Source organism: Macaca fascicularis, chromosome 2 (assembly GCF_037993035.2).
Source record: "Macaca fascicularis isolate 582-1 chromosome 2, T2T-MFA8v1.1".
Classification (NCBI taxonomy): domain Eukaryota; kingdom Metazoa; phylum Chordata; class Mammalia; order Primates; family Cercopithecidae; genus Macaca; species Macaca fascicularis.
Window position 1 is genome coordinate 116,446,784 of NC_088376.1, and position 26,091 is coordinate 116,472,874.

The window sequence follows — 26,091 nt, forward strand, 5'->3', positions numbered from 1 at the left end:
ATATACCCTGAACTGAGATTCTGGGTTAATTACTTATATATACTTTCATGAGTTTAAAACTAGGCTGTTAGCTTGGCACGGTGGCTCATGCCTATAATCCCAGTACTTTGGAGGATTGCTTGAGCCTAGGACTTTAAGACCAGTTTGGGCAACATAGTGAGACCCTGTCTCTACCCACATCCCAAAAAATTAGCTGATAGTGGTGGTGCATGCCTGTAGTCCCAGCTACTTGGGAGGCTGAGATGGAATGATCACTTGAGCCCAGGAGTTTGAGGCTGCACTGAGCTGTGACTGTGCCACTGCACTCCAGCCTGCGTGACAAAGCGAGACTCTGTCTAAAAAAAAACCAAATAAAGTAAAATAAAACAAAAATAAAATAAGATTAGACTGCTAAAAAATTTAAGATTATTTTCTTTAAAACATGTAGATTGAAAACTGCAAGAGAGCAAAGGGAATTTTAATTTGACAGATGGGGATGGCGGAGCAGGGAGAGAGATCCACATTTCTGAGAAGATTCAGGCAAAAACTGAAAAAAAGCAGAAGTGCACCAGAACACACTGTCTACCTATTATAGTATTTTGCCCAGAGCTCTGTAGTCCCTCGGCCCCCTGCAGCCCCATGTCGTGGGCTTTCAGAATCCAGAATGGCAGTCCAGCAATATGGACAGGTCACACAAGGGCTGGCTTCTACAGGCTAGCCTGAGACAGGACAATGAACTGTCCTTTAGAACATTAACTCAAGGAAAATAAATTTCTTTTTTTTTTTTTTTTGAGACGGAGTCTCGCTCTGTCACCCAGGCTGGAGTGCAGTGGCCGGATCTCAGCTCACTGCAAGCTCCGCCTCCCGGGTTCACGCCATTCTCCTGCCTCAGCCTCCCGAGTAGCTGGGACTACAGGCGCCTGCCATCTTGCCCGGCTAAGTTTTTGTATTTTTAGTAGAGACGGGGTTTCACTGTGTTACCCAGGATGGTCTTGATCTCCTGACCTCGTGATCCGCCCGTCTCGGCCTCCCAAAGTGCTGGGATTACAGGCTTGAGCCACCGTGCCCGGCCCGGAAAATAATTTTCTAAATTTCAAGGTTCTGAGTTACAAAATACCTTCTGGAACACAACCCATGAGTGGATTGGGGCCTGCTAAGCCTAGAGTCTGTGTCAAACACAAGTTCACTTAAAAGAACTAAACACAGACGTGTGTGAGAGCTCTCTATCAGGCTATCACATATGGTATCACTTGTTACAGTGGAAATCCGGACAGAACCTAAATCAGAGCCACTGTACATGGTTAGGCTGTACACCTGATGCAGATATCCTCTGGAGCCAGGCAGTTTGGCAGCCCTAACCTACAGGTCCAACAGTAAGGTTCTGGTTAAATCATGATCTGTCTATACAGCTGGATACAATGCAGCTGTCACAAATACTACAGAGAAAGATCTAATGCCTCGGAAAAATGCTGTTCATATGAAAAGCAGTATATACAGTATGATCCTATTTTTGTAAAAAACAATCACACATATCTACTTAAAATATACATAAAGAAGACTGGAAGGAAACTGAAATGCACACTGGGAGGAGTAAGATAATAATTATATATATTTTAAAGCTTTTTGGCCTTTTCCAAGTTTTTGGCAGTAAAAAGAAATTGGGGAAATACATGAGTTGGTAGACTTACAAAGAGAAGTGGAAGGGGATTATTCTTCATTTCTCACATACCATCAGTTAAACTTATGGAGTAATATACTTACTCAGCCATGAGTTTTGCTATGCGGTGACAGTCATTCTTGTCATAAAACCAGATACTATATATCGACACTTGAAAAACAAAGGGAAAAAAAGATAAGAGGAAATGAGGTTTCAATATTTGGGTATATGTAAATAATATATTATCAACATGGAATGTCACTAAATGTACCGTCAGACCCTCAAATTGTTAATAGTCAATCTAAAGAAAACAAGTATTTCCTCCCTAAATGCTGTTTAATAAAATCAGGACAGGTAAAACATTCAGATAAAAATTATACAAAATAGTTTTAGACATTATCACCAGATCTCAGTGAACCTAAGACATTACAAAATGTAAGATGCAACCATTAGTTATGTACTATCAAGCTTTGAAGAAAAAGGCTTCCAATTAAACTAAGAATCATATTGATTCTAAGATGCATTCTAAATTGATATTAAAATTGTTGCCAGGCGCAGTGGTTCACATCTGTAATCCCAATACCTTGGGAGGCCGAGGCGGGCGGATCACTTGAGATCAGGAGTTCAAGACCAGCCTGGCCAACATGATGAAACCCATTTCTACTAAAAATACAAAAATTAGCCGGCTGTGGTGGCGTGCCTGTAATCCCAGCTACTCGAGAGACTGAGGCAGGAGAATCGCTTGGGCCTGGGAGGCAGAGGTTGCAGTGAGCCGAGATCATGCCACTGTACTCCAGCCTGGGCAAGAGTGAGACTCCATTAAAAAAAAAAAAAAAAAGAAAAAAAAAAATCAAAATTGTTACAATAAAAAGCTTTCAAAACAAATGCCAGCTCTATATCCATCCTATGACTGACTGTTTACATGTGAAATGGACTGAGCTCAGTCTATGGCACTTCTTATCCCATTCTTTTTATTTCCAATATGGTGCTCAGTTCAAAGAAAGCCCTAAAAAAATTTACTGCAAGATAAATGAACTTTATTAAAGATTATAATATATAAAAGCTACTATAAATGCTCTTTGGATAAGGTAGAGTAGAAATACTGAACATACATGTTGAAACAGACACATGGATGGATAAGACCCATTGCTACCATGTGTGCCCATATGATGACACTCACAGCTCAGCACACTTTGCATCTCCTTAAATACTTACAATGATTCCCTAGCACAGAAATGGCAGGTATCATCATGCCTTTTTAAAAGAAACATTACAACTTTTTATTTTGAAATAATTGTACCTTCACATGCAATTGTAAAGAACTGACAGATCTCAATTGTTTCCTCCAATGGTAACATTTTACAAAACTATGGTATACTGTCACAGCCAGGATACTGACATCAGTCTAGATACAGAAATTTCCATGGCCACCAGGATCCCTGGTGCCCTTTTAGAGCCCACATCCACGTTGCTCTGGCCCCTCTTCTGTCCCTGACTCTTGGCAAATAGGAACCTGTTCTCTATTTCTACAATGTTGTAATTTCAAGAGTATTACATTATATAAATGAAACCACAGAAGTCATAGAAGACTGCTGCTGTCCATTCCAAGCTGGTTGTAATGAGATCCTCTTTGCTCTTCCTGCTCCACTGCCTTCATGGAAGGGAGACGCAGAAGTCCCCTGGTGGCCAATTATCATTAGTGGGGCTTCTAATCCTTGCCAGTTTTGCTGGGCTGGCCTAGTATTGCCAGCAGGACTCTCGTTCAGTCTAGGAGAGGAATGTGCCTGCCTGGGCCACCTTCTGTCGCTAGGTTGAAGGTTAAGAAACACCAGGCCCAGGCCCCCTTCTTATGTTGGGTAGGGGTTTGTATGACACTTTGCTGCTGCTGTTCCGCCAGTTCTGGGTTCCTGACCAGATCGTCCTCCTTCTACCTTTCACGGTTCTCCAGATTGTCTGTTGTGTCATTTCCAGGTTTTATAGTTGTAAATGGCAGGCAGAGAGAAGTCTATGCTACTCAGTTTAATTGGAAGTTTCATTTTGCATTTTTATGGATGGGAATACGGGTTAACGGAGAGACTAAGTAACTTATTAACAAATGAGAGAAAAAAGTCAGTCTCAGAGCTATAAGTAAAACTTGGGTCAGGCCAGGCGTGGTGGCTCACGCCTATAATCCCAGCACTTTGGGAGGCCAAGACGGGCAAATCACCTGAGGTCAGGAGTTCGAGACCAGCTGGCCAACACGGTGAAACTCCGTCTCTACTAAAAATACAAAATTAGCCGGGCATGGTGGCACGTGCCTGTAATCCCAGCTACTCGGGAAGCGGAGACAGGAGAATTGCTTGAACCCGGGAGGCAGAGGCTGCAGTGAATCGAGATTGCTCCACTGCACTCCAGCCTGGGCAACAAGAGCGAAACTCTGTCTCAAAACAAACAAACCCAAAAAACAAACTTGTGTCTTCTCACTCCTAGACCAGTTATCTTGTTACTACATTTTCATTGCTTACATCTCATTGCATTGAAATAACATTACATTTTTTTATAGAAACAAAGTTAGTGAGCTTAGTTATGCTTGATGATTAAAGTGACACATAAAAGAATACACAATTAAATTAAAAGGCACATTAAGAGGGTGCTATAGAATATAGGAAATAGAAGTGCTAGCACAAGAGATTTTAAATAAATCAAAAAATCATTTTTATAACTATTATTTGGCCCGGCGCAGTGGCTCAAACCTGTAATCCCAGCACTTTGGGAGGCCGAGACGGGCGGATCACGAGGTCAGAAGATCGAGACCATCCTGGCTAACACGGTGAAACCCCGTCTCTACTAAAAAATACAAAAAACTAGCTGGGCGAGGTGGCGGGAGCCTGTAGTCCCAGCTACTCGGGAGGCTGAGGCAGGAGAATGGCGTAAACCCGGGAGGCGGAGCTTGCAGTGAGCTGAGATCGCACCACTGCACTCCAGCCTGGGCGACAGAGAGAGACTCCGTCTCAAAAAAAAAAAAAAAAAAAATTATTTGAATTTTATATTATCAATATATATCGATTTAGCAAACCACTGCTATTAAAAGTTATTTTAATGGTCAATTATTTGTTTCACCCTAAATTAAGGCCATTATTCCACAAAAGACTTCATGACAACTTTAAAAGTTTCCTTCTCGGCTGGGCGCAGTGGCTCATGCCTGCAATCCCAGCACCCTGGAAGGCCAAGGCGGGTGGATCACCTGAAGTCAGGAGTTCGAGACCACCCTGGCCAACATGGTGAAACCTGTCTCTACTAAAAATACAAAGAATTAGCCAGGCATTGTGCTGGATGCCTGTAATTCCAGCTACTCGGGAGGTTGAGGCAGGGAGACTCTCTTGAACCGGGAGGTGGAGGCTGCAGTGAGCCGAGATCGTGCCATTGTACTCCAGCCTGGGCAACAAGAGTGAAACTTTGTCTCCAAAAAAAAAAAAAAAAAAAATTTATATATATATGTTATATATCATTAAGTATATAATGTAATTATGTAAATAATTATATATATAAAAGTTCCCTTCTCAATAGAAATATAATTTTGAGTCTACTGTTATTGCAGAGTTAATTAAAACATGATTGATACACAGAGCGAGTGAACGGCTTCATTTTAATGATTGAAGATCATGAACAAGAAAAAATCCTACCCTGTTTACAAAGGGCTTCTCAGGCAGGGAAAAACCTCTAATTACACCAAAACTGCTCTAATCTATGGAGCCTGTGTATGGCCATGTGTCCCACAGGTGGCCACACTACCTGAAGGAAGTCCAGGCTTGCTAGTCTCTGAGCCTTCAACCAGCTAGGAAGAGTTTCCCATGTTTGGAATCCATTTTCACAGTGCCTCTTTTGTTCACAGAATGTCAAAGCACTGTGAGTGCTCCAAACAGAATAAAACTCCAACGAATAACAAGTAATTTTGGAATGTTTTACATGACGGTAAGTCAATAAATTCATCAGCTTTAACATCTCAATGGAAGGAGCACAGAAGCAGCCTTGTTACAGAGATAATTAATAAGCATGATCTACTGCAGGGTCTTGGTTATGATCTTAGCTGCTAAGGCTTGCTCCAACTACAGTAAATCAGATCAGGGCTTTAAAAAGACTCCATATATGGCAATTACACATGACCACCTTTCTTGAAATATGCCTCTTCCAAGCTTGGCTAATGAACAACCCAAACACCGAAGTCCAAATACAAAAATTTGTTTTCCTCCAATAAGCTATATTAATCTGGACATACTAAAACAATACACAGTGATAAGAAAAATTTATGACATGTGGCCGTGTGCAGTGGCTCACGCCTGTAATCCCAGAACTTTGGGAGGCTGGGGTGGGTGGATCATCTGAGGTGAGGAGTTCGAGACCAGCCTGGCCAACATGGTGAAACTCTGTCTCTACTAAAAATACAAAAAGTAGCTGGGCGTGGTGATGCATGTCTATAATCCCAGCTACTCAGGAGGCTAAGGAAGGAGAATTGCTTAAACCCAGGAGGTGGAGGCTGCAGTGAGCCGAGATCGCGCCACTGCACTCCAGTATGGGAGACAGAACAAGACTCCATCTCAAAAAAAAAAAAAAAAGTTTATGATATGCAACACATCAGGCTTAGAGAGGAACACACAATTTTTTCTGTGCTAAACAGAAGCAATTAAGTGTGTTTTCACATGGGCTTCTAAATTTAACTCTTAGGAAAGAATTACTTATCAATAATCACAATAAGTCCATCAAAGCTGTCAACTTATTTTGAAAATCCTTCATTTAAGATGCCCCCCTTTTCCTTTGAAGAAATACAATATAATTTAGAAATAAGCACGTGCCTTCTGCTTTTGTATATTATCAAACTGCCTAAAAAGAGCCAAACACTTTCAAAGGCATGTTTGCAGAAGAAATAAAGATAAGAAAGCCATAATGATAGCTTAATGGGTAAGGGATAAGAGTCACACTCGATTCTGCCAAAAGCAGACCTGTAGAGGTTCAGACACGCATCCAAGAATCAGCTCTGTCTGCCAACATATCAAACCGTCAGTGCATGCAACTGGCAAGAAAGCCCAGGGAGCTGCCACGGAGCCTGTCACTATCACTCATGAGGAAAGACAGACAAGTTCACCAGATAGCTAAAACTGCAGAGGACCTCCTCTTCAAACCAAAGTTAAACATTCTTCCCTCAAGAGAACTTACACTCTAAGGCCCAACACATTCTGCCAACAATTCACTTGCTGAAATACATTTCTCTGATTAACTATGCCACAGAGAATTTAGGCTTTTGGCAACACAGTATTGCCTTTTGCTATGGCAAATGATGGCACACTGTTTTATAAATGGAAGAAACTACTTAGTTAATGGATACCTACCACACACTGTGACTGCTAACAGCTATCCTAAGTCAGTCATGTTGCATAAGATAGACAAGACATTGAAAAGTTGGCTGGGTGCGGTGGCTCACATCTCTAATCCCAACACTTTGGGAGGCTGAGGCGGGAGGTTCACTTGAGCCTAGCAGTTCAAGACCAGCCTGGGTAACACAGTGGGGCCTTGTTTATTTAAAACATTTTTTTTAATTAAAAAGAAAAGAAAAAAGAAGAAAAAGTTAGGAGGTGTGATAGAACATTTCATTGCCGGCCGGGCGCGGTGGCTCAAGCCTGTAATCCCAGCACTTTGGGAGGCTGAGACGGGCGGATCACGAGGTCAGGAGATCGAGACCATCCTGGCTAACACGGTGAAACCCCGTCTCTACTAAAAAATACAAAAAACTAGCCGGGCGAGGTGGCGGGCGCCTGTAGTCCCAGCTACTGGGGAGGCTGAGGCAGGAGAATGGCGTAAACCCGGGAGGCGGAGCTTGCAGTGAGCTGAGATCCGGCCACTGCACTCCAGCCTGGGCGGCAGAGCGAGACTCCGTCTCAAAAAAAAAAAAAAAAAAAAAAAAAAAAAAAAAAAAAAAAAAAAAAAAGAACATTTCATTGCCTTCCACAAAAAATATCAAGATCCATCTAAGAATATTGAACATTAAACGTTTCCTTTGCTTTTCAAATGAAGGCCCCATTCTTACGAAAATGTAAAAAACAAACAAACAAAAAAACTTATTACAAAAATTAAAGGTAATTGAACTATTTTGTATTGAGAAATTTTAATAAATGGAGTTTTGAGTAAGTTTTCTATTTCCTTAGACCCGTTTAAAGATATAGCAACCTATTATGATTTCATATAATATTTCACTGTTTCTCATCTTGAGAGAGGTACATGGCTCACACAGATCAAGAAAAGTCAAATTAATTTGGTATCTTTGTAAAATCCCTTGAGACTTCTAGAGATGCTATGAAATGTCACAAAAACAGAGCTGGGAATCACTCTCATACATATGTTGTCTTTGTGATTCATTATTTAGATCTAACCTACTTTCCAAAAGGATCTGAGGAGGCTGGAGATTTTCTCAGTATGGTGCGAAGCAAAAAGGGGGTTTGATAAAAAGCTTTTTGGTGGTGATATTAAGAGTTATAAAATTTCTTTTTCCTGAAACTCTGTGCTTGAGAAAATAAATAAAGAGAAGAAAAGTTATACAATTTCTAAAGATGATAATGACAAAGATCTCTTACACCAGGAAACAAAAACAAGAAAACGGGCTTTGGGTATAGACAAATACACTTTTTATATATAAAAATGGAATAGGTATATAAACAAAAGTCAGCCCTGGCAAGTAAAAAAGCAAATACCTCTCCCTTGGCAGATCATTTCCTTTAAGACAAGAATAAGCATGGAGGCTCTCCAGGAACATCAAAGGGTTAGGAAAGAGAGAGAAGGGGAGAAAGGCTCCAAGATAGAGGAGCAGAAAACACACACGAAAAAGGATATGGAGCCTAAGACTGAGTGACGTGAGATCATAACAGATTTTGGCATGTTACAAACACTTAGGTAGATGAGATGCTGTATATCTGCAAGTAACGCTGGAAAATGTGATTCAATTATCTTTGCAGCTTAACCCTTTTGGCCAAAAAACCCACTCATTGCAGACCACCACCGAACACTAATATGGTAGAGAAAGAGTCCAACTTCTAAAATTTAAATTGTAATATGTACTTATTGAATATTCAACAATGATTAAAAGACTCAGGACAGGTAATTTAAAAATGCTACTCTTCAAGGTCTTCATCATTTAAAAATTTGGTGCCTCTGTCTAAGTTAAATCAAATCTGAATATATTAACCCGAAATACTTCTTCCACTATCCCATTAACATTATAATCTCAGTATAGAATTCAGACACATGAAATGACCATTGAACTTCTTTAGGAATTAGGAAAATAAACCCAACAATATCACAACTAATTACTCCCACTTGCAAAAGCTTTATTCTTCAACAATGGGCAACCCTAAGTAAAACAGTGAATTGCACTAGGGTTTTTGCCTTTGCTTTTAGGATTTATATCGCTATTGCCACACAGTACCCACAACTCCTTAAAGTACAGCTTCCAAAGTGTGTGGTGTAAATCAGGGGTCCCCAATCTCAGGGTCACGGATTGGTACTGGTCCGTGGTCTGTTAGGAACCAGGCTGCACAGCAGGAGGTAAGTGGCAGACAACAGAGCATTACTGCCCGAGCTCTGCCTCCTGTCAGATCAGCTGCGGCATTAGATTCTCATAGGAGCTCCAGCCCTACTGTGAACTGCGTATGTGAGGGATCTAGATTGTGGCTCCTTACAAGAATCTAACGCCTGATGATCTGTCATTGTCTTCCATCACCCCCGGATCGGACCGCTGTTTAGATGCAGGAAAACAAGCTCAGGGCTCCCACTGATTCTACATGATGGTGAGTTGCATAATTATCTCATTATATATTGCAATACTAACAGAAATAAAGTGCACAATAAATGTAACGTGTCTGAATCATCCTGAAACGATTCCCCAATCCCCATCCATTGAAAAACAGTCTTCCACAAAACTGGTCCCTGGTGCCAAAAAGGTGGGGGAATGCTGGTGTAAATGATTATGGTTCTGCCAAATGTTGGACATGTCCAACCCCTGCACTGGCAGTCTAGTCGCTCTAGTATCCCACACAAATATCATTTTTATGTATGATAAGGGAAAGACAAAGGCAGGGGGAAGCATGGCCCTTGACCTCCATGGAGTTGAATTCCCATTTCCTAGGCTTCCAAAAATCTACAGTTGGGGATCTGGGAAATGGGTCAGACGGGATGTAAAATAGGGGGGAAACTTCTTTTCTCTCCTTTCCCTTACTTCTACACTCCTACACATTTTTCTACCAATTTACTAATCGATATCCACAGCAGGGTTGTAAGCACAAATACTCACGGACTGTGAGAGACCTCAGAGTGTGGTGGGATCGGTGATGAACCTGTCTTACCCACAACTCCGGCCGACTGTAGTACTTGCAGGAATCCAAGTGCTGTGTGGCCACACATGTCATTTTGTTACAAGAAAAATCAGCAATCCAGGTATGGATGTATAAAATATGGTAATTTTTAAATGTTGGTAGCAAATGCTTAGCCTGTGCTTTCCTTTTATTAAAAAGAAAAAGCTGGCCGGGTGTGGTGGCTCACGCTTGTAATTTCAGCACTTTGGGAGGCCGAGGCGGGTGGATCACTTGAGGTCAGGAGTTTAAGACCAGCCTGGCCAACATAGTAAAACCCCATCTCTACTAAAAATACAATAAAAGTAGTTAGGCATGGTGGCATGTGCCTGTAATCCCAGCTACCATGGAGGCTGAGGCAGAAGAATCACTTGAGCCTGGGAGGCAGAGGTCGCAGTGAGCTGAGACTGCACCAGCACACTCCAGCCTGGGCAACAGAGCAAAATTCCACCTCAAAAACAACAACAAAAAAACAAACAAACAAAAAAAAAACACCAAACAAACAAAGGTCGGGCATGGTGGCTCATGCCTGTAATCCCAGCACTTTGAGAAGCCGAGGCGGGTGGATCACCTGAGGTCAGGAGTTCAAGACGAGCCTGGCCAACATAGTGAAACCCCGTTTCTACTGAAAATACAAAAATTAGCCGGGCATGATGGCATGTGCCTATAATCCCAGCTCAGGAGGCTGAGGAAGGAGAATCACTTGAACCTGGGTGGCAGAGGTTGCAGTGAGCTGAGATTGCGCCACTGTACTCCAGCCCGGGCGACGAGAGCAAAACTCCGTCTCAGAAAAAAAAAAAAGAAAGAAAGAAAAGAAAAGCAAAAGCTGAGCATGCCTGGAAGCAGTGACTTTGTAAGTGACTCAGACCTGCCTGGATCCTCCAGGGCACTGAACCCGAAGGGCCCAGTCTCAAGGTTTATTCTGCACACTCCCGAGGAGCTTCCCTCTTCCTTAGACTAGTGGTTACTCTGTTTCAATTTTTACATACACAGATAACTTCAGTGTGTAAACAGAAGGTGAAAACCTACATATTACAGTTAACATATTTGTCACTTAGGTACAAAAAATGATTTCCTTTGTGAGTTCTCAAAATAAATAACATTCAAAGTATTGAATACTTAATATAATTATCTAAAAGAGATAAATGATACAGGCATGGTTAACTTTACCAATCTTTACAATTAAGATAACACCACAATAAAAAAAAAAAAGATGAAAAGTGCTTTTATCTAACAACACTACCTGAGGGGGAAAAAGTCAGTAATTAATGAATCACAATGAAAAGAATCTTCTTTGGAAATTCTGAAATGGTCAATGGATTTACGAAGTTACCAAGAAGGCACCCGGTAAATGCTCTAGCAGAATACTAAGCAGCGCCTACAATGAGCCAGAAAGTAATATATGTATTTTTAAAGCATGTGAACTAACAGTGTCACTGAGTCAGACTCAGCCACTGAGTCTTAAGTCCCTCTGTGTTTTTGTGGTGTTTTTACCTCTTCAGTCTGCAAATGTGGCAACAGCAAGGCTCTTTCCTTATCTTGGTCCAGAAGGCCAGACTAATGCAGTTGCCACAGACCCTTTCTCCTTCACTGATTACAGAATCATACCAACCACAGCAGTGCCGCAGCTGATGGTGGAAGACTGCCTTTCTTCAAGCTAAGAAAGAAGAACTGCACTGAATTCAAAGATATCAAAGAATGAACCACGGACATTTTCTGGTTGTTTATGAATTCCTCTTTCAGTCTGGAGGGAGAACTCACATTTTTGGACTGGACAAATTATAAACTTATCTTGTAAGGAAATTTCTTGCACTGTGCTTTAAAAGTCTGAAGATTTGCTCCAAATGCCAACAGCCACCTACCATCTCTACTGTTTTGAGTCTTGCCCTTGAACTGAGAAAGGACAAGCAGAGAGACAAAAAAAGCACACACTACAGCATTTCTTTTACTAAAACTTTCCATTTGGCAGCGGTATTTTCAACACGATGGAAATGAACCTTCCTACTTTTTCTAGTGATCTGATTTTAATTAAAAACACTATATATCAAGAGATTGATGCCCGATATAAAGGAAAAGTGATAAGTGAAGCAGAAACGAGGGGGTACTTCTCTCTGGCTTTTGGAGGTAAGTTCTTAAAAATATTAAATAGCAGTAATTGTTGACATTTTAAATTATACTTACGAGATAATTGTCTTTTTTGGTTAAGCAGGCTAAAGAGCAACATACTAGACTACTAGCTATATGACATTAACACCTTTTAAAGAAAATTTCAGATTAGATTTTACTCACATAGGATCACTCTGAAAGTGTTTCATACAAACCACAAACTTGTAATTGTTTAAACCTGTCAAGGTAAAATAAAATTCGGGAAATATCTGTGTTCTTTTGAAAAACTGAAAAGGACTTTGTCCATTTTCCCAAAAGTGCTTTTGGTTTTACAGAAAACATTAAAAAATACAAAAAGTGGCATTAAGTGGGAGATGCATGCCTTAGGGTGTTACGTGGAGGAAACATGAAAAACTTGTCCTTATAAATGATTAGCTTCCAGTAAAGAGATGCCATATCTAACATGCACATGAAGTAAAATTATCATTGTTTTTGGTTAAAACTACCATTACACACTAGTCTATGGTGAGAATAAGGTCTGAGAAGAGAAAATCAAGACTATATACTCTTTCCAAACAATGGATGAGTACTGCCGCTGAAAATGACCAAGAAAAAATACGTACATACCCTTACTGTCTCTCTGGTAGATCAGATTGTCACTATTACTAGCCCAATCATTCAAATTTACAACCAATAACTCTCAAATCATGGACTTTAAATCATTAATTTTTATCATTAATCTACAGGGGGTTGTTTTAAGAATAAACTTGCATAGCTTTGGGCTTAATGTAGCAGCACATTTCATTAAGAATCCTGAGCCAGCTGGGTGCAGTGGCTAGTGTAATCCGAGCACTTTGGGAGGCTGAGGTGGGATGATCGCTTGAGGCCAGGAGTTGGAGACCAGGTTGGTCAACACAGCAAGACCCTATCACCACAAAAAATTTGTAGAGACCCTATCTCTATTTAAAAGAAAAATATTTAGCTGGTGTGGTAGCTCACACCTATAGTCCTAGCTACTCAGGGCAGGGGCTGAGGAAGGAGGATCGTTTGAACACTACAGCCTGGGCAACAGAGTGAGACCCTGTCTCAGGGAAAAAAAAAAAAAAAAAAAATCTTGACCCTTACCAAGAAGGCAGAGTTTTGACACAGAAAGTTCTAATGTCCTTTAGTAACTTCAGCTTATAATTTTCTAAGAAAATACAATAGAGCCTAAGGACTAAAAAAATTAATAAAATTCTTTAAAAGTGCACAGTAGTTTTAATCTATATGATATAGCAGCTGGTAAAGTGCTTGGCAAATGACATATTCAATAAATGTCACTGAATTAAGGTATGTATCTGAGTTAAATAATCACCTTGGGGCCGGGCGCGGTGGCTCAAGCCTGTAATCCCAGCACTTTGGGAGGCCGAGACGGGCGGATCACAAGGTCAGGAGATCGAGACCATCCTGGCTAACCCGGTGAAACCCCGTCTCTACTAAAAAATACAAAAAACTAGCCGGGCGAGGTGGCGGGCGCCTGTAGTCCCAGCTACTGGGGAGGCTGAGGCAGGAGAATGGCGTAAACCCGGGAGGCGGAGCTTGCAGGGAGCTGAGATCCGGCCACTGCACTCCAGCCTGGGCGACAGAGCGAGACTCCGTCTCAAAAAAAAAAAAAAAAAAAAAAAAAAAAAAAATAATCACCTTGGTTAAAAACAAGGTAAAACAAGGTATATATATATATATATATATATTTTTTTTTTGAGATGGAGTATATATATACAATTTTTTTTTTTTTTGAGATGGAGTCTCGCTCTGTTGCCCAGGCTGGAGTACAATGGTGCAATCTTGGCTAACTGCAACCTCCGCCTCCCAGGTTCAAGTGATTCTCCTGCCTCAGCCTCCTGAGTAGCTGGAATTGGAGGCGTGTGCCACCATGCCCGGCTAATTTTTGTGTTTTTAGTAGCAATGGGGTTTTACCTTGTTGGTTAGGCTGGTCTCAAACTCCTGACCTTGTGATCCGCCCGGCTCAGCCTCCCAAAGTGCTGGGATTATAGGTATGAGCCACTGTGCCTGGCCTAAAATGCAATATTGAAATAGTTTTTGCCAAAGAAAATCATTAAATGCCAGAACCAATTTTATAGAGCTTGATGGTACTGTAAACCTATATTATTAATACTTTCAATTAGCCAGGTTATACTGTAGACTGTCTAGCTGTAACAAAGAGAAAAATCAGTTCTGTTTGCTTTTACAAGTCATGCGCCACAAATGCTGCTTTGGTCAGTGACAGACTGCATACATAACAGTGGTTTCTTAAGATTATAATACCACATTTTCACTGTACGTTTTCTCTTAAGATGTTTTTAGATGTACGAATTCTTACCAATGTGCTACAACTGCCTCTCACATTCAGTACAATAACATGCCGTACAGGTTTGTAGCCTTAAAGCAATACCATATATTCTAGGTATGTAGGCTATGTCATTTATGTTTGTGTAAGTACAGTCTATGATGCTCATACAACAAAACTGCCTAATGACATCTCTTAGGACATATTCCTGTTGTTTAGTGACTCACGACTGTACTTTGTTATTGATTCACATGCTAGGTTTAGATTCTTAAAAAATTCCTCAGAACACACTTTACAGAATATTCTTGGGGCATTTTGTAATTAAGTGATAGGTAAGCATATACATATTTAAAAAAGATTCCCCATTACTACTTTATTCCTAAGAGGTGTCCACAGTGAAAATCAAAACACCTCTGCTACTGGTCTTGAGGAAAAACATCTTCTAAGAGAAGTATTACTCAGTGAGGTGTGCTGCTTGTAGCAGGTATGTATTGGGTTGATGTAAAATATTTGTGGTTCTTGACATTACTATAATTGCAAAAACCACAATTACTTTTGGACCAACCTAATAGTGAGGTATGTTGCTTATAGCAAGTATGTATAATAGGGAGGTATGTTGCTCACCACCTTGCTGAGGGAATAGTGAATCACAGAAGCATGATTTCCTCATCACAGAAGAGCAGACTTTGGAGACAAGTTTCCCTTGAAGATTAGACCAGATGTGTACGAACCCTGTAGCTGCCTTTTCAGAGGCTGGTCTCCACATGGAGAACTAACAGTCCTAGTACCATTTACTGAATAGAACATTCCTCTCAGCATTTTCTTTAGAAGTGATGAGAGAGATTTTTAGTCTATTGGCCCAATTATTTTATTTATGAGCCCTTTCAAATCTATTTATTCCTAAGTAATCTTTGTTAAACTATGTTTTCGTAGGAAACTGTCTTCCATCTAAGTTTTAAACTTATAGGCAAAAGTTCTTCACAGTGGCTTGTTTTTAAAAATGCGTGTTCTCTGCCTTTAGTTGGAACATATTTATATTTTTATTTCTAATACTGCATATTGTACCTCCCCTTCTTTCTTTAATGATTGTTGTTCAATCATGTTATAGTGGAATTTTTTGTTTTGTTGATCTGCTCTATTCTATTGAAATTTCTACTTTTTGCAATTAATTTCTACTCCTTATTTTCCTTCAGCTTTACTCAGATTTCCCTATTTTCCTCCCTAAATTCTTTGGATGAATGGCCTATATTTGGCAATTTTTATAAACCTCTAATATATACTTGAAAAAAACGCAAATTCTCTAATTGCTAGAAGTAGGATTTTTTTTTTTCTTTTTTCTTCTCAGACATACTTTATCATCAGTTAATGTCAGTAGCAGAACTGGACAAAATTTTCATCACTGAGAGTAGCAGGGGTTTTTTTTTTTTTTTTTGAGACGGAGTCTCGCTCTGTTGCCCAGGCTGGAGTGCAGTAGTGTGATCTTGGCTCACTGCAACCTCTGCCTCCTGGGTTTAAGCAATTCTCTGCCTCAGCCTCCTGAGTAGCTGGGATTATAGGTGCCCGCAACCACGTCTGGCTAATTTTTTTTTTTTTTTGTATTTTTAGTAGAGACAGGTTTTCACCATCTTGGCCAGGCTGGTCTTGAACTCCTGACCTCGTGATCCACCCTCCTCGGACTCCCAAAGTACTGGGATTATAGGCGTGAGCCATTGCGTCTGGCCAGCAGGGTTTTTTATATGTCCATCGTATCAGGTTTGTTAACTGTATTGTTCAACTATCCAGTAACTTTATTGTCTGTGGCCAGATGTGGTGGCTCACACCTGTAATCCTAGCACTTTGGGAGGTCAAGGTGGGAGGATCATTTGTGGCCAGGAGGTTGAGACCAGCCTGGGCAATAAAGCAAGACCTCATCTCTTAAAAAAAAATTGTCTGCTTTATCTGTCAATTACTAAAGTGGCTTATTAAAATCTGTCACTATAATTATGGATTTTTAACATTCAATTTGCAATTCTGACATACACTAAATATATATCATTCAAAATTATTTTATCTTCTAGGTCACTTATTCCTTTCATCATTATGTGGTAACTTTTACCCCAATGATGCTTTTTGCTTTACAGTTTACCATGTATGACTCACACAGACACCCGCCTTTTTTGCTTGATAGCTGCCTGATAAATCTCATTCTGTTGCTTACTTTCAACCTTTCCAGGATCTTAAGGGTTTTTAAAGTTTCTTGAAAACAGCATACAGGGCCAAGTGTGGTGGCTCACATCTGTAATCCAGCACTTTGGAAGGCCAAGACAGGAGGACTGCTTGAGCCCAGGAGTTTGAGACCAGCCTGGACAATATAGAGACCTTGTCTCTACAAAAAATAAAAACGTATTAGCTGGGAGTGGTGGCGTGCACCTGTGGTCCCAGCCACTTGGGAGGCTGAAATGGAAGGATCACTCAAGCCTCAGAGGCTGAGGCTGCAGAGCCATAATGGTGTGTTACTGCACTCCAGGTTGGGTGTCACAGCGAGACCTGTCTCTAAAAAATAAATAAAGAAAAATAATTAAAAACATTAAAACAGTATGTAGGCAAATTCTACATGTTTATCCAATCTGAGTCTTTTAACTGGCAAGTTTAGTTCACTTAACATTTGTTCTAAATTGATTGATTTCTGCCATTTTATTCTGGGCTTTCATTTTCCCATGGTTTCTATTTACTTTTTCCCCACTTCCTGGTTTTTATTGGTTTGAAAGTTAAGATATCCTATTTATGTTCTGCAGCGGAATCTTTTGAATATACAAAACCTTATTAATCAATTTATCTGCCATCATCACAATCTTGGAATGCTTAGGTTTGAACAGCTTTTAGTTTGTTACTGCTTTTTGCAAAATAAAATCATTAAAAGCCAGAACCTATTTCATAGAGCTTGATGGTACCACAAACCTGTATCTTAATATTTTCAGTTAATCAGGTTATACTGTAGAGCATCTAGCTGTAAGAAAAAGAAAAACCAGTTCTGTCTGCTTTTACCAGTTACACGCTGCAAATGCTCAATAGACACGTGGCTACAGCAAGAATCTGGGGAGACAACTGCTGTTGTTTTTGTTGAAAAGTATATTTTGTTCTCTTGGATTACTGAATTATTGGTTGTTTTTTTCTTCAGTCCTCTGAATATATTATTCTTTTGTCTTCTAAACTCCGTAGCTGCAACTAAGGAATACGCTGTCAGTCTAACTGGTGTTCCTTTGTAAACACTTAATCTTTTTTTTTTTTTTTTGAGACAGAGTCTTGCTCTGTCGCCCGGGCTGGAGTGCAGTGGCCGGATCTCAGCTCACTGCAAGCTCCGCATCCCGGGTTTACGCCATTCTCCTGCCTCAGCCTCCCAAGTAGCTGGGACTACAGGCGCCCGCCACCTCGCCCGGCTAGTTGTTTTGTATTTTTTTTTTTAGTAGAGACGGGGTTTCACTGTGTTAGCCAGGATGGTCTCGATCTCCTGACCTCGTGATCCACCCGTCTCGGCCTCCCAAAGTACTGGGATTACAGGCTTGAGCCACCGCGCCCGGCCAACACTTAATCTTGAGCAACCTTTGGTTGCTTCTCTGTCTTTGATATCAGAATGTGTCTGGGTGTGTGTGTGTGTGTGTGTGTGTATACATATATATACACATACATACATATTTTTTTGAGACAGAGTCTCACTCTGTTACCTAGGTTGCAGTGCAGTGGCATGATCTCGGCTCACTGCAACCTCCACCTCCTGGGTTCAAGTGATTCTCCTGCCACAGGCTCCCGAGTAGCAGGAATTACAGATGCCTGCCATCAGGCTCATCTAATTTTTGTATTTTTAGTAGAGATGGGGTTTCACCATGTTGGCCAGACTGGTCTCGAACTCGTGACCTCAAGTGATCTGCCTGCCTAAGCCTCCCAAAGTGCTGGGATTACAGGTGTGAGCCGCAGCGTCCGGCTATATTTCTATGTTTTATGCTTGGAGCCCATTCTATTGTTTAAATCTGGGATCTATGTCTTTTATGGATTCTGGAAAATTCCCAGTCTGATACCAACTCTTCAAATATTGCCTCTCTACAAATCTGCTTTATCATTCTGAAATTCTTATCCATCAAATGTTAGATTTATAATTCTAATCACTCTGTCATATTTCCATTTCGTCCTTTGTTTTGGATACATTCTGGATTTCCTCAGATATCTCTTCTAGCTCACCAATTCTCTTTTTAGCTATTACCAATTAACTGTTAAATCCAAGTAGAGAGTGTCTTTTAATTAAAATTTTAATTTCTATTAGTTCTACTCAGCTATTTTTCAAATCTTCCTTTTTTTTTTTTTTTTTTTAAATACAGCATTTATTCTTTTTTACTCTTTTACTTTTTGAGACAGGGTCTCACTCTATCACCCAGGCTAGAGTGCAGTGGCGTGATCATGGCTCACTGCAGCCTCAACCTCCCGGGCTCAGGTGATTCTCCCACCTCAGCCTCCCAGGTCTGCCTGGCTAATTTTTTGTATTTTTTATAGAGACGGGGTCTCGCCATGTTGCTCATGCTGATCTGGAACTCCTGGGCTCAAGTAATCTGCCCGGCTTGGCCTCCCAAAGTAGTGGGATTAGAAGTGTGAGCCACTGTGCCTGGCAGCATTTTATTCTTTTCTTTTTGAGACGGAGTTTCACCCTTGTTGCAGTGGCGTGATCTTGGCTCACTGAAGCCTCCGCCTCCCGGGTTCAAACGATTCTCCTGACTCAGTTTCTCCCAAGTAGCTGGGATTACAGGCATCTGCCACTATGCCAGGATAATTTTTTGTATTTTTAGTAGAGACAGGGTTTCACCATGTTGGGCAGGCTGGTCTCGAACTCTTCACCTCAGGTGATCCACCCACCTCGGCCTCCCAAAATGCTGGGATTTCAGGCGTGAGCCACCGCGCAGGCCTTTATTCTTTTTTCACATTGCTGTTCTTCCTTTTTACTTTATTTTATAATCTGTATTTGGTATTTACATCTATTAAAGTCTCTAGCTTCCATGAACTAAAGTCTTTGGGAAGGGTTGTATAATCCTGCTGTTTGTTGTATGCCACCTTTCATTCACTGCAAAGTATTTCCTTGTATATTTAGTAATTCTAGACCATGAGACATGTCTGATATTCCTGGGCAACCTGGGCTAAGAATGTATCTTGCCAGAAGGGATCTACATTTGCTTCTGCCAGATGCCCTAGAGTAATCACCAGCTGATGATTAATTTTATGTTAATTTCTTGACCCGGGTAAGAAATGACACCAAATGAATGGTACAACTTGAACCTTAAATTTGTATGAAGGAAGACCCATGGTTATTTTTCAGGTAGACTGAAAAATAACTCATGGTTATTTTTCAGCTTCTAACCCAAAGCCCAGATTTATTTATTTTTTATTTTTTTAATTGAGACGGAGTCTTGCTCTGTCTCCCAGGCTGGAGTGCAGTGGGCCCATCTAGGCTCATTGCAACCTTCGTTGCCCGGGTTCAAGTGATTCTCCTGCCTAGTCTCCTGAGTAGCTGGGACTACAGGTGCACACCACCACATTCGGCTAATTTTTTTGTATTTTTAGTAGAGATGGGGGTTTTGCCATCTTGGCCAGGCTGGTCTTGAACTCCTGACCTCAGGTGATCCACCCGCCTCAGCCTCCCAAAGTGCTGGGATTACAGGCATGAGCCACCACACCTGGCCAAGACTTCTCATTTTTAATATATATATTTTTCCAATGTATACCTCAGGCTTTCTAGTAATGACTCCTACAACATTTGAAAACAATACTTGAAAAGAGACACAAAGAGCCTGCAGCTCGTGCATGGTACTATCAGAAGGGATAGAAGAAGCATATCACAGGTCTGCATTATAAGCACTCCAGCCTGGGTGACAGAGCGAGACTCCGTTTCAAAAAAAAAAAAAAAGAGATAGGCTGGGCGTGGTGGCTCACACCTGTAATCCCAGCACTTTGGGAGGCCGAGGCAGGTGGATCATGAGGTCAGGTGTTTGAGACCAGCCTGGCCAATATGGTGAAACTCTGTCTCCACTAAAAATACAAAAATTAGCTGGGGGTGGTGGTGCATGCCTGTAGTCCCAGCTACTTGGGAGGCTGAGGCAGAAAAATTGCTTGAACTCAGGAGGCAGAGGTTGCAGTGAGCTGAGATCACGCCACTGCACTCCAGTCTGGGTGACAGAGTGAGACTCCATCTCAAAAAAAAAAAAAAAAAGAAAAGAGAACCTGGATAACACTGATGTCCCTAGGATTCTTTCACTAATAAGATCATTTGTTGAGTCTAGGATGGAGACATAGTCTATGATATTTTGTATTTGTAAATACCTAACAAAATGCCTTACTTTCATGATGGCCTTTTAAGATAAATAGGTCAAATCAGTGGTTTAAATGATTTAGCCAAGGTTGTAGTCAGTAAAATGGCAAAGCCCGGAATAGAATTCTTATCTGCAAACTAAATTCCATGCCAAAAGAGTGTTGCCATGGCAAAGCCACCCTCAGGGAAATATTCTGCAGCTTTTGTATCTAGAAATCATTTGTAAGTTTCGAAAAGGAATGACTAAATAGGAGGCATAAAAATCTAATCCAAAGCTTCCCAAGTAGTTGTTTGATTCAGGTATGGCACAACAAAGAGTATGTCAGCACATTAACTCATGCTTTAGACTTCCACTGTCCAGTATAGCAGGTGCCAGCACATACAGCCATGTAAATTCAAATAAATTAAATTAAATAAACTAAAAAGAAGTGTTCTTCATTTGCACTAGCCACATTTCAGGCTACTATATTAGACAGTGCTGACACAGAACTGTCATTTTCCCTGATTGCAAAGTTTCAGTGGATAGCACTGCTCTAGAATATGGACTGATGAAGTAATTTTATTGTTACAGTAGACTGGAAAGAACATTGGCCTTGAAGCCCGAAAGACCTACTCTTGAATTCTGCATCTGTCACTTATTACCTTTGCAAATCTTGAGCAGGTTCCTAAACAACTCTGAGTCTCTTGTTTTCTCAACCTGTAAGCTGAGGATCAGAAATAAGGTGATAGAAATATCACTGCTACTCAATAACTCCAGAACTTATAACCTCCCCATTCTTCATTGTAGTCCCACTGCAGTCTTGTGGCTGCCAAAGGCCCTTGCACAGAATAAAAATACACTGTTCCCAAAAGATTCAGGAGGTTGGACAGGGTGGCTCATGCCAGCACTTTGGGAGGCCGAGGTGGGAGGACTGCTTGAGCCCAGGAATTCAAGACCAGCCTGGGCAACACAGTGAGACCTTGTCTTTTGAAAACCACCGCCACCGCCACCGCCACCACCACCACTTCCCCACAAAGATTTAAGAGAATCACCAAGCCTAAGCCCTTAGTGAATGTAAGAATTTTCTCTGTAAGATTTTATCTTTTTCTTGAGGGGTGGGGTGGGTGTAGTCTGGCACGTTTTATAAAGAAAAACTCATAAAAATAAATAAAACAACTTAGAACTAAAAAAAAGTTATGGTTCACTGTTCTAGTACATTAACTTCAAAAATTAATTTGAATGAAGGAAGTTGGATATGAAGGTGTAACTTGAGTTAAATGGGTCAGGTGTCTTGGTAGTATTTCCCAAGAGAATGGCAGAAGAGCAGTTACAGAATCAGGTATAATTACCTGTATGCATAATCAGATACTAACTTTTTATTTAAAGAACAAATCCCTAAACAACTGAATAGCTTGCTGACCTGACAAGACTATTTTCTACTTTTAAGACTAGGTAGGCAAAACACACACTTAAGAGAGGCCTTAACACGCACAAAATCATTTTCTGTTGTCTTATCACTTCTCTCCAATAAAGCTATTCCTTTAAATAATTTCCCTAATGAAATGACCTGGTTAAGTGAGTTTTCTGTTCAACTAACAAAACTTTTGTTTCAATCAGTTGAGAATTTTCTTTTTTTTTTTTTGAGACGGAGTCTCGCTCTGTCGCCCAGGCTGGAGTGCAGTGGCCAGATCTCAGCTCACTACAAGCTCCGCCTCCTGGGTTTACGCCATTCTGCTGCCTCAGCCTCCCAAGTAGCTGGGACTACAGGCGCCCGCCACCTCGCCCGGCTGGTTTTTTGTACTTTTTAGTAGAGACGGGGTTTCACCGTGTTCGCCAGGATGGTCTCGATCTCCTGACCTCGTGATCCGCCCGTCTCGGCCTCCCAAAGTGCTGGGATTACAGGCTTAAGCCACTGCGCCCGGCCCAGTTGAGAATTTTCTAAAGTAAAATGCATGAGTTCACTTTCTTCCTAAGAATGTTCTAGTTAACATAATAAATACTCCTGATGATTTTAGGTCTCATTAAAACAATTCAACCTATGATACTACAGTGGAGTTAAAGTTACAAAATACTGACATTTTAATGCTGACCCCAGGTTATTCTCTGGATATCTGCTTGATTTTTAGAAAATAAAACCTAGTATTAGCTTGTTTTCTTATAATTTGCCTTCATTTCTTCCACACACGAACTGTAAAAATAATTCCAGACGACTGAAGCTCTGATTAGTCAGCTTCTGGTTACTCATGGTTCAATTATATTTGTGTTATGTCACACTTTCAATTTCACAGGACTTGTGAAAAAAATACAATACAATTCATCTCAGGTTTATGCTAAATGGTAACTGGGTCCAGATAACTTTCCCTACTGACTACTTTAATAATCACACCACTTAGGAGTGATGGCTAAATTAAGTTTCCAGGTAGTAAAGAACAGAATTAAGCCTATTTCACTTAAAAAGAAAATTGGATCTGTATTCCTTTGCAGAATTTCTCCTACCCTCTTTTCCTTTTTTTGAGACAGGGTCTTGCTCTGTTGCCCAGGCTGGAGTGCAGTGGCGCGATCACAGCTCACTGCAGCCTCGATGACCTCCTGTGTTCAAGCGACTCTCCCACCTCAACCTCCTGGGTAGCTGGGACTACAAGTGTGTGCCACCACACCTGGCTAATTTTTCTGTTTTTTTGTGGAGATGGGGTTTTGACATGTTGCCCAGGCTGGTCTCGAACTTCTGGGCTCAAGTAATCTGCTTGCCTCGGTCTCCCAAAGTCCTGGGATTACAGGTGTGAGCCACTGTGCCCAGCTGAATTTTCCCTTTAATGGAATATTCAGTCCAAAAAAAAGAGCAATCTGAAATAATTATGCTGTTAACATTAGTTTAAATAAATCCATCTGAACTTACAGGTATTACGAAGCATGTCTAATATGGCCACAGAATTTAAAATCTGTTACCTGGAAAAATAGTTTACTGAGAAGTCAAAAGACAGAAACTGTTTCACTTATACTTAAAAGTGTGCTACGGAAAAGAACTTGGGGGTTTCTAGCTTTAAAATAGGCCTTGTTACTTCTCATTCAGGGAATTAAGAGGTGTATAATTTCTAGTAACCTTTTTCTATTTTATACTGAAGACATCCCCCAAGACCAATTACTTCTCAGCCAAGTGAAATTCAAACACATTAACTTTTACTTTTTAAGTTAGAAGCAACATTTCTCCAACTATATCCTTAAATGATAATTAGAGCACAATCATTACCATAACCAGTTTTGATACCCCTATAGTCAATGTAGAACAAACTGTCCTCAAACACCCATACCTTCAATATCCATACCAACACACTGGAATCAAGTACACTTTTTAGTACTGTAGTTTCTTGGAAGGGCCAATCTAGCTTTGCTGACTGCATCCAATTATTATTAGAGGCTGTAAAAATGCCTGAAAGAACCCTGGACTAAAAAGCAGAAGAGTTATAATCCTAACTCTCCAACAGAGTAATAGTTTTGCATCTCTGAGTCTTAGTTGACTTAACTGCCTCCCTATAGCACATAGGTTACAAACATTAAAGCACCATAGCTCTTGGCTCAGTGCTGGTAACCAGCAGACACTCAATTAAATAAACAGATAGAAAAACCCTACTTAGAAACATATTCAGACAAAATAAAGTAGAAAAAGTAATAAATATCTTTAAAAAAAACCCCACCACCACTATTCTGGGCAAAAATAATACTTTCTTTGTGGAAAGAATTATCTGTATCTGCTCCCATCCTGTGTGTCCCAAACTAAGTTCTGTTGCTCAGGGATGTGGGCAGCTGATAGTCCACAGCTGCAAAAAAACAAAGGCATAAACCTTATTTTAATAAACCAACAACATAAATGTAGTGCTAGTAAATGAAATAGTAAACAAAATTATATACAAAAGAATGTTTCTAGTTTCAGACCCCAGTATATTTATTTATTTTTTTGAGACAGAGTCTCACTCTGTTGCCCAGGCTGGAGTGCAATGGCGCGATCTCGGCTCGCTGCAACCTCTACCTGCCAGGTTCAAGTGATTACAGGTGCCCACCACCAAGTCCGGCTAATTTTTTTCTGTATTTTTAGTAGAGATGGGGTTTCATCATGTTGGCCTGGGCGGTCTCGAACTCCTGACCTCAGGTAATCTGCCCTCCTCGGTCTCCCAAAGTATTGGGATTACAGGCGTGAGCCACCACGTCTGGTCTCAGAGCCCAGTTTAAAACGTCTGATCTTTCTAACAGACTCATTTATAATCATAAAGTATAGGCCATATTTTGTTTTGTAATTTGAAACTTACTAAATAATGGATTGATAGAAACTAAAGTCACTCGATTTTAAATGTAATAACTATAATAAAACAGATATACTCACAGCTTGCATTTCTATACAGAAGAAATGGTTCATGGAGCTGAAATTCCAAATCTTTATTCACTGGTTCAACTAGATTGTGCATATTTAGTCGATTCACAATGGTAAAACCATGGTAAGGGGAAGCTGACCTTAGATTTAATAGAAGGAAAAAAAAATATGCAGTTACCATTTAATCTGTAGAAATGTTATCTACTATGTGCTTTATTTTCATTTCAGAAAAGAGTACGTTAGAACATACAATATTATCAAGCACTTACACCTGTAAACAAAACATTTAAGTCAGATCATATTCTTCCTCTGATGAGAAGTCTCCAAAGACAGTCTCTCAGAGTAAAGGTCAAAGTCCTTACTGAGGCCACCAAGGCCCCACCTGATGTATTCCCCCTCTAACTTCATTTCCTATGGCTCTTCCCCACCTCCTCCTCTCCAGCCACACTGGGCTCCTTGCCACTCTCTCTGCATGTGTGCTTCTACCTAAAGACCTCTTCCTGGATTACGGCCCCAGAAGCTGCACAGCTATCTCATCTCCTGCAAGCCTTTGTTCAGATGTCACCTTTTTCATGAGGCCTACTTGAACTACCCTTTTTAATGTTCCCAAGCTCAATACCTCTAACCTTTCTCTTTTATCCATACTACTTATTTTTAATATTTATTGTCCTGCCCCCACTAGGATGTAAGCCCCATGCAAATGGAGCTTTTGTCTTACTTTTTTCACACATACATCCCAATATAGACACACAGTTGCTGAATGAAATATCATTCCATTGGATTGGCTATAATGGCTGCCCATCATTACAATAATGGTTTTTCTTGCACCAAACAGATCTTTACATAGTGCTCCTGAGTTAGACAGAAAATGCCTTGAATCCTACAATAGGAAACATCCTTGGTTCCCGTATCAGAGGGATTCGGTATATGATCCCTTACTCTTCACATGTACCTAACATTTCATAGTTTTTCGTTTGTTTCTC

The 26,091-nt window shown here is 40.6% G+C and overlaps 1 protein-coding gene and 1 non-coding gene across 3 annotated transcripts in view; both read right to left on the reverse strand.

Moving 5' to 3' along the window:
• Positions 1 to 26,091, reverse strand: part of DCP1A (decapping mRNA 1A) — a 61,154-nt gene that overhangs the window by 30,611 nt on the left and 4,452 nt on the right. Inside the window, exons 3-4 of one of the 2 annotated variants that reach the window (XM_005547394.4) lie at positions 25,121 to 25,248; positions 1,741 to 1,807 (exon numbers count right to left, since the gene is read on the reverse strand). In XM_005547394.4, coding sequence (XP_005547451.1) covers positions 1,741 to 1,807; positions 25,121 to 25,248 — 195 coding nt within the window. The remainder of the gene's footprint in view (positions 1 to 1,740; positions 1,808 to 25,120; positions 25,249 to 26,091) is intronic. The other variant, XM_074032476.1, reaches the window with a different exon arrangement.
• Positions 15,777 to 15,845, reverse strand: LOC123572058 (small nucleolar RNA SNORD38). Its single transcript, XR_006696398.1, has one exon. It is a non-coding gene; the product is annotated as a small nucleolar RNA SNORD38 (small nucleolar RNA).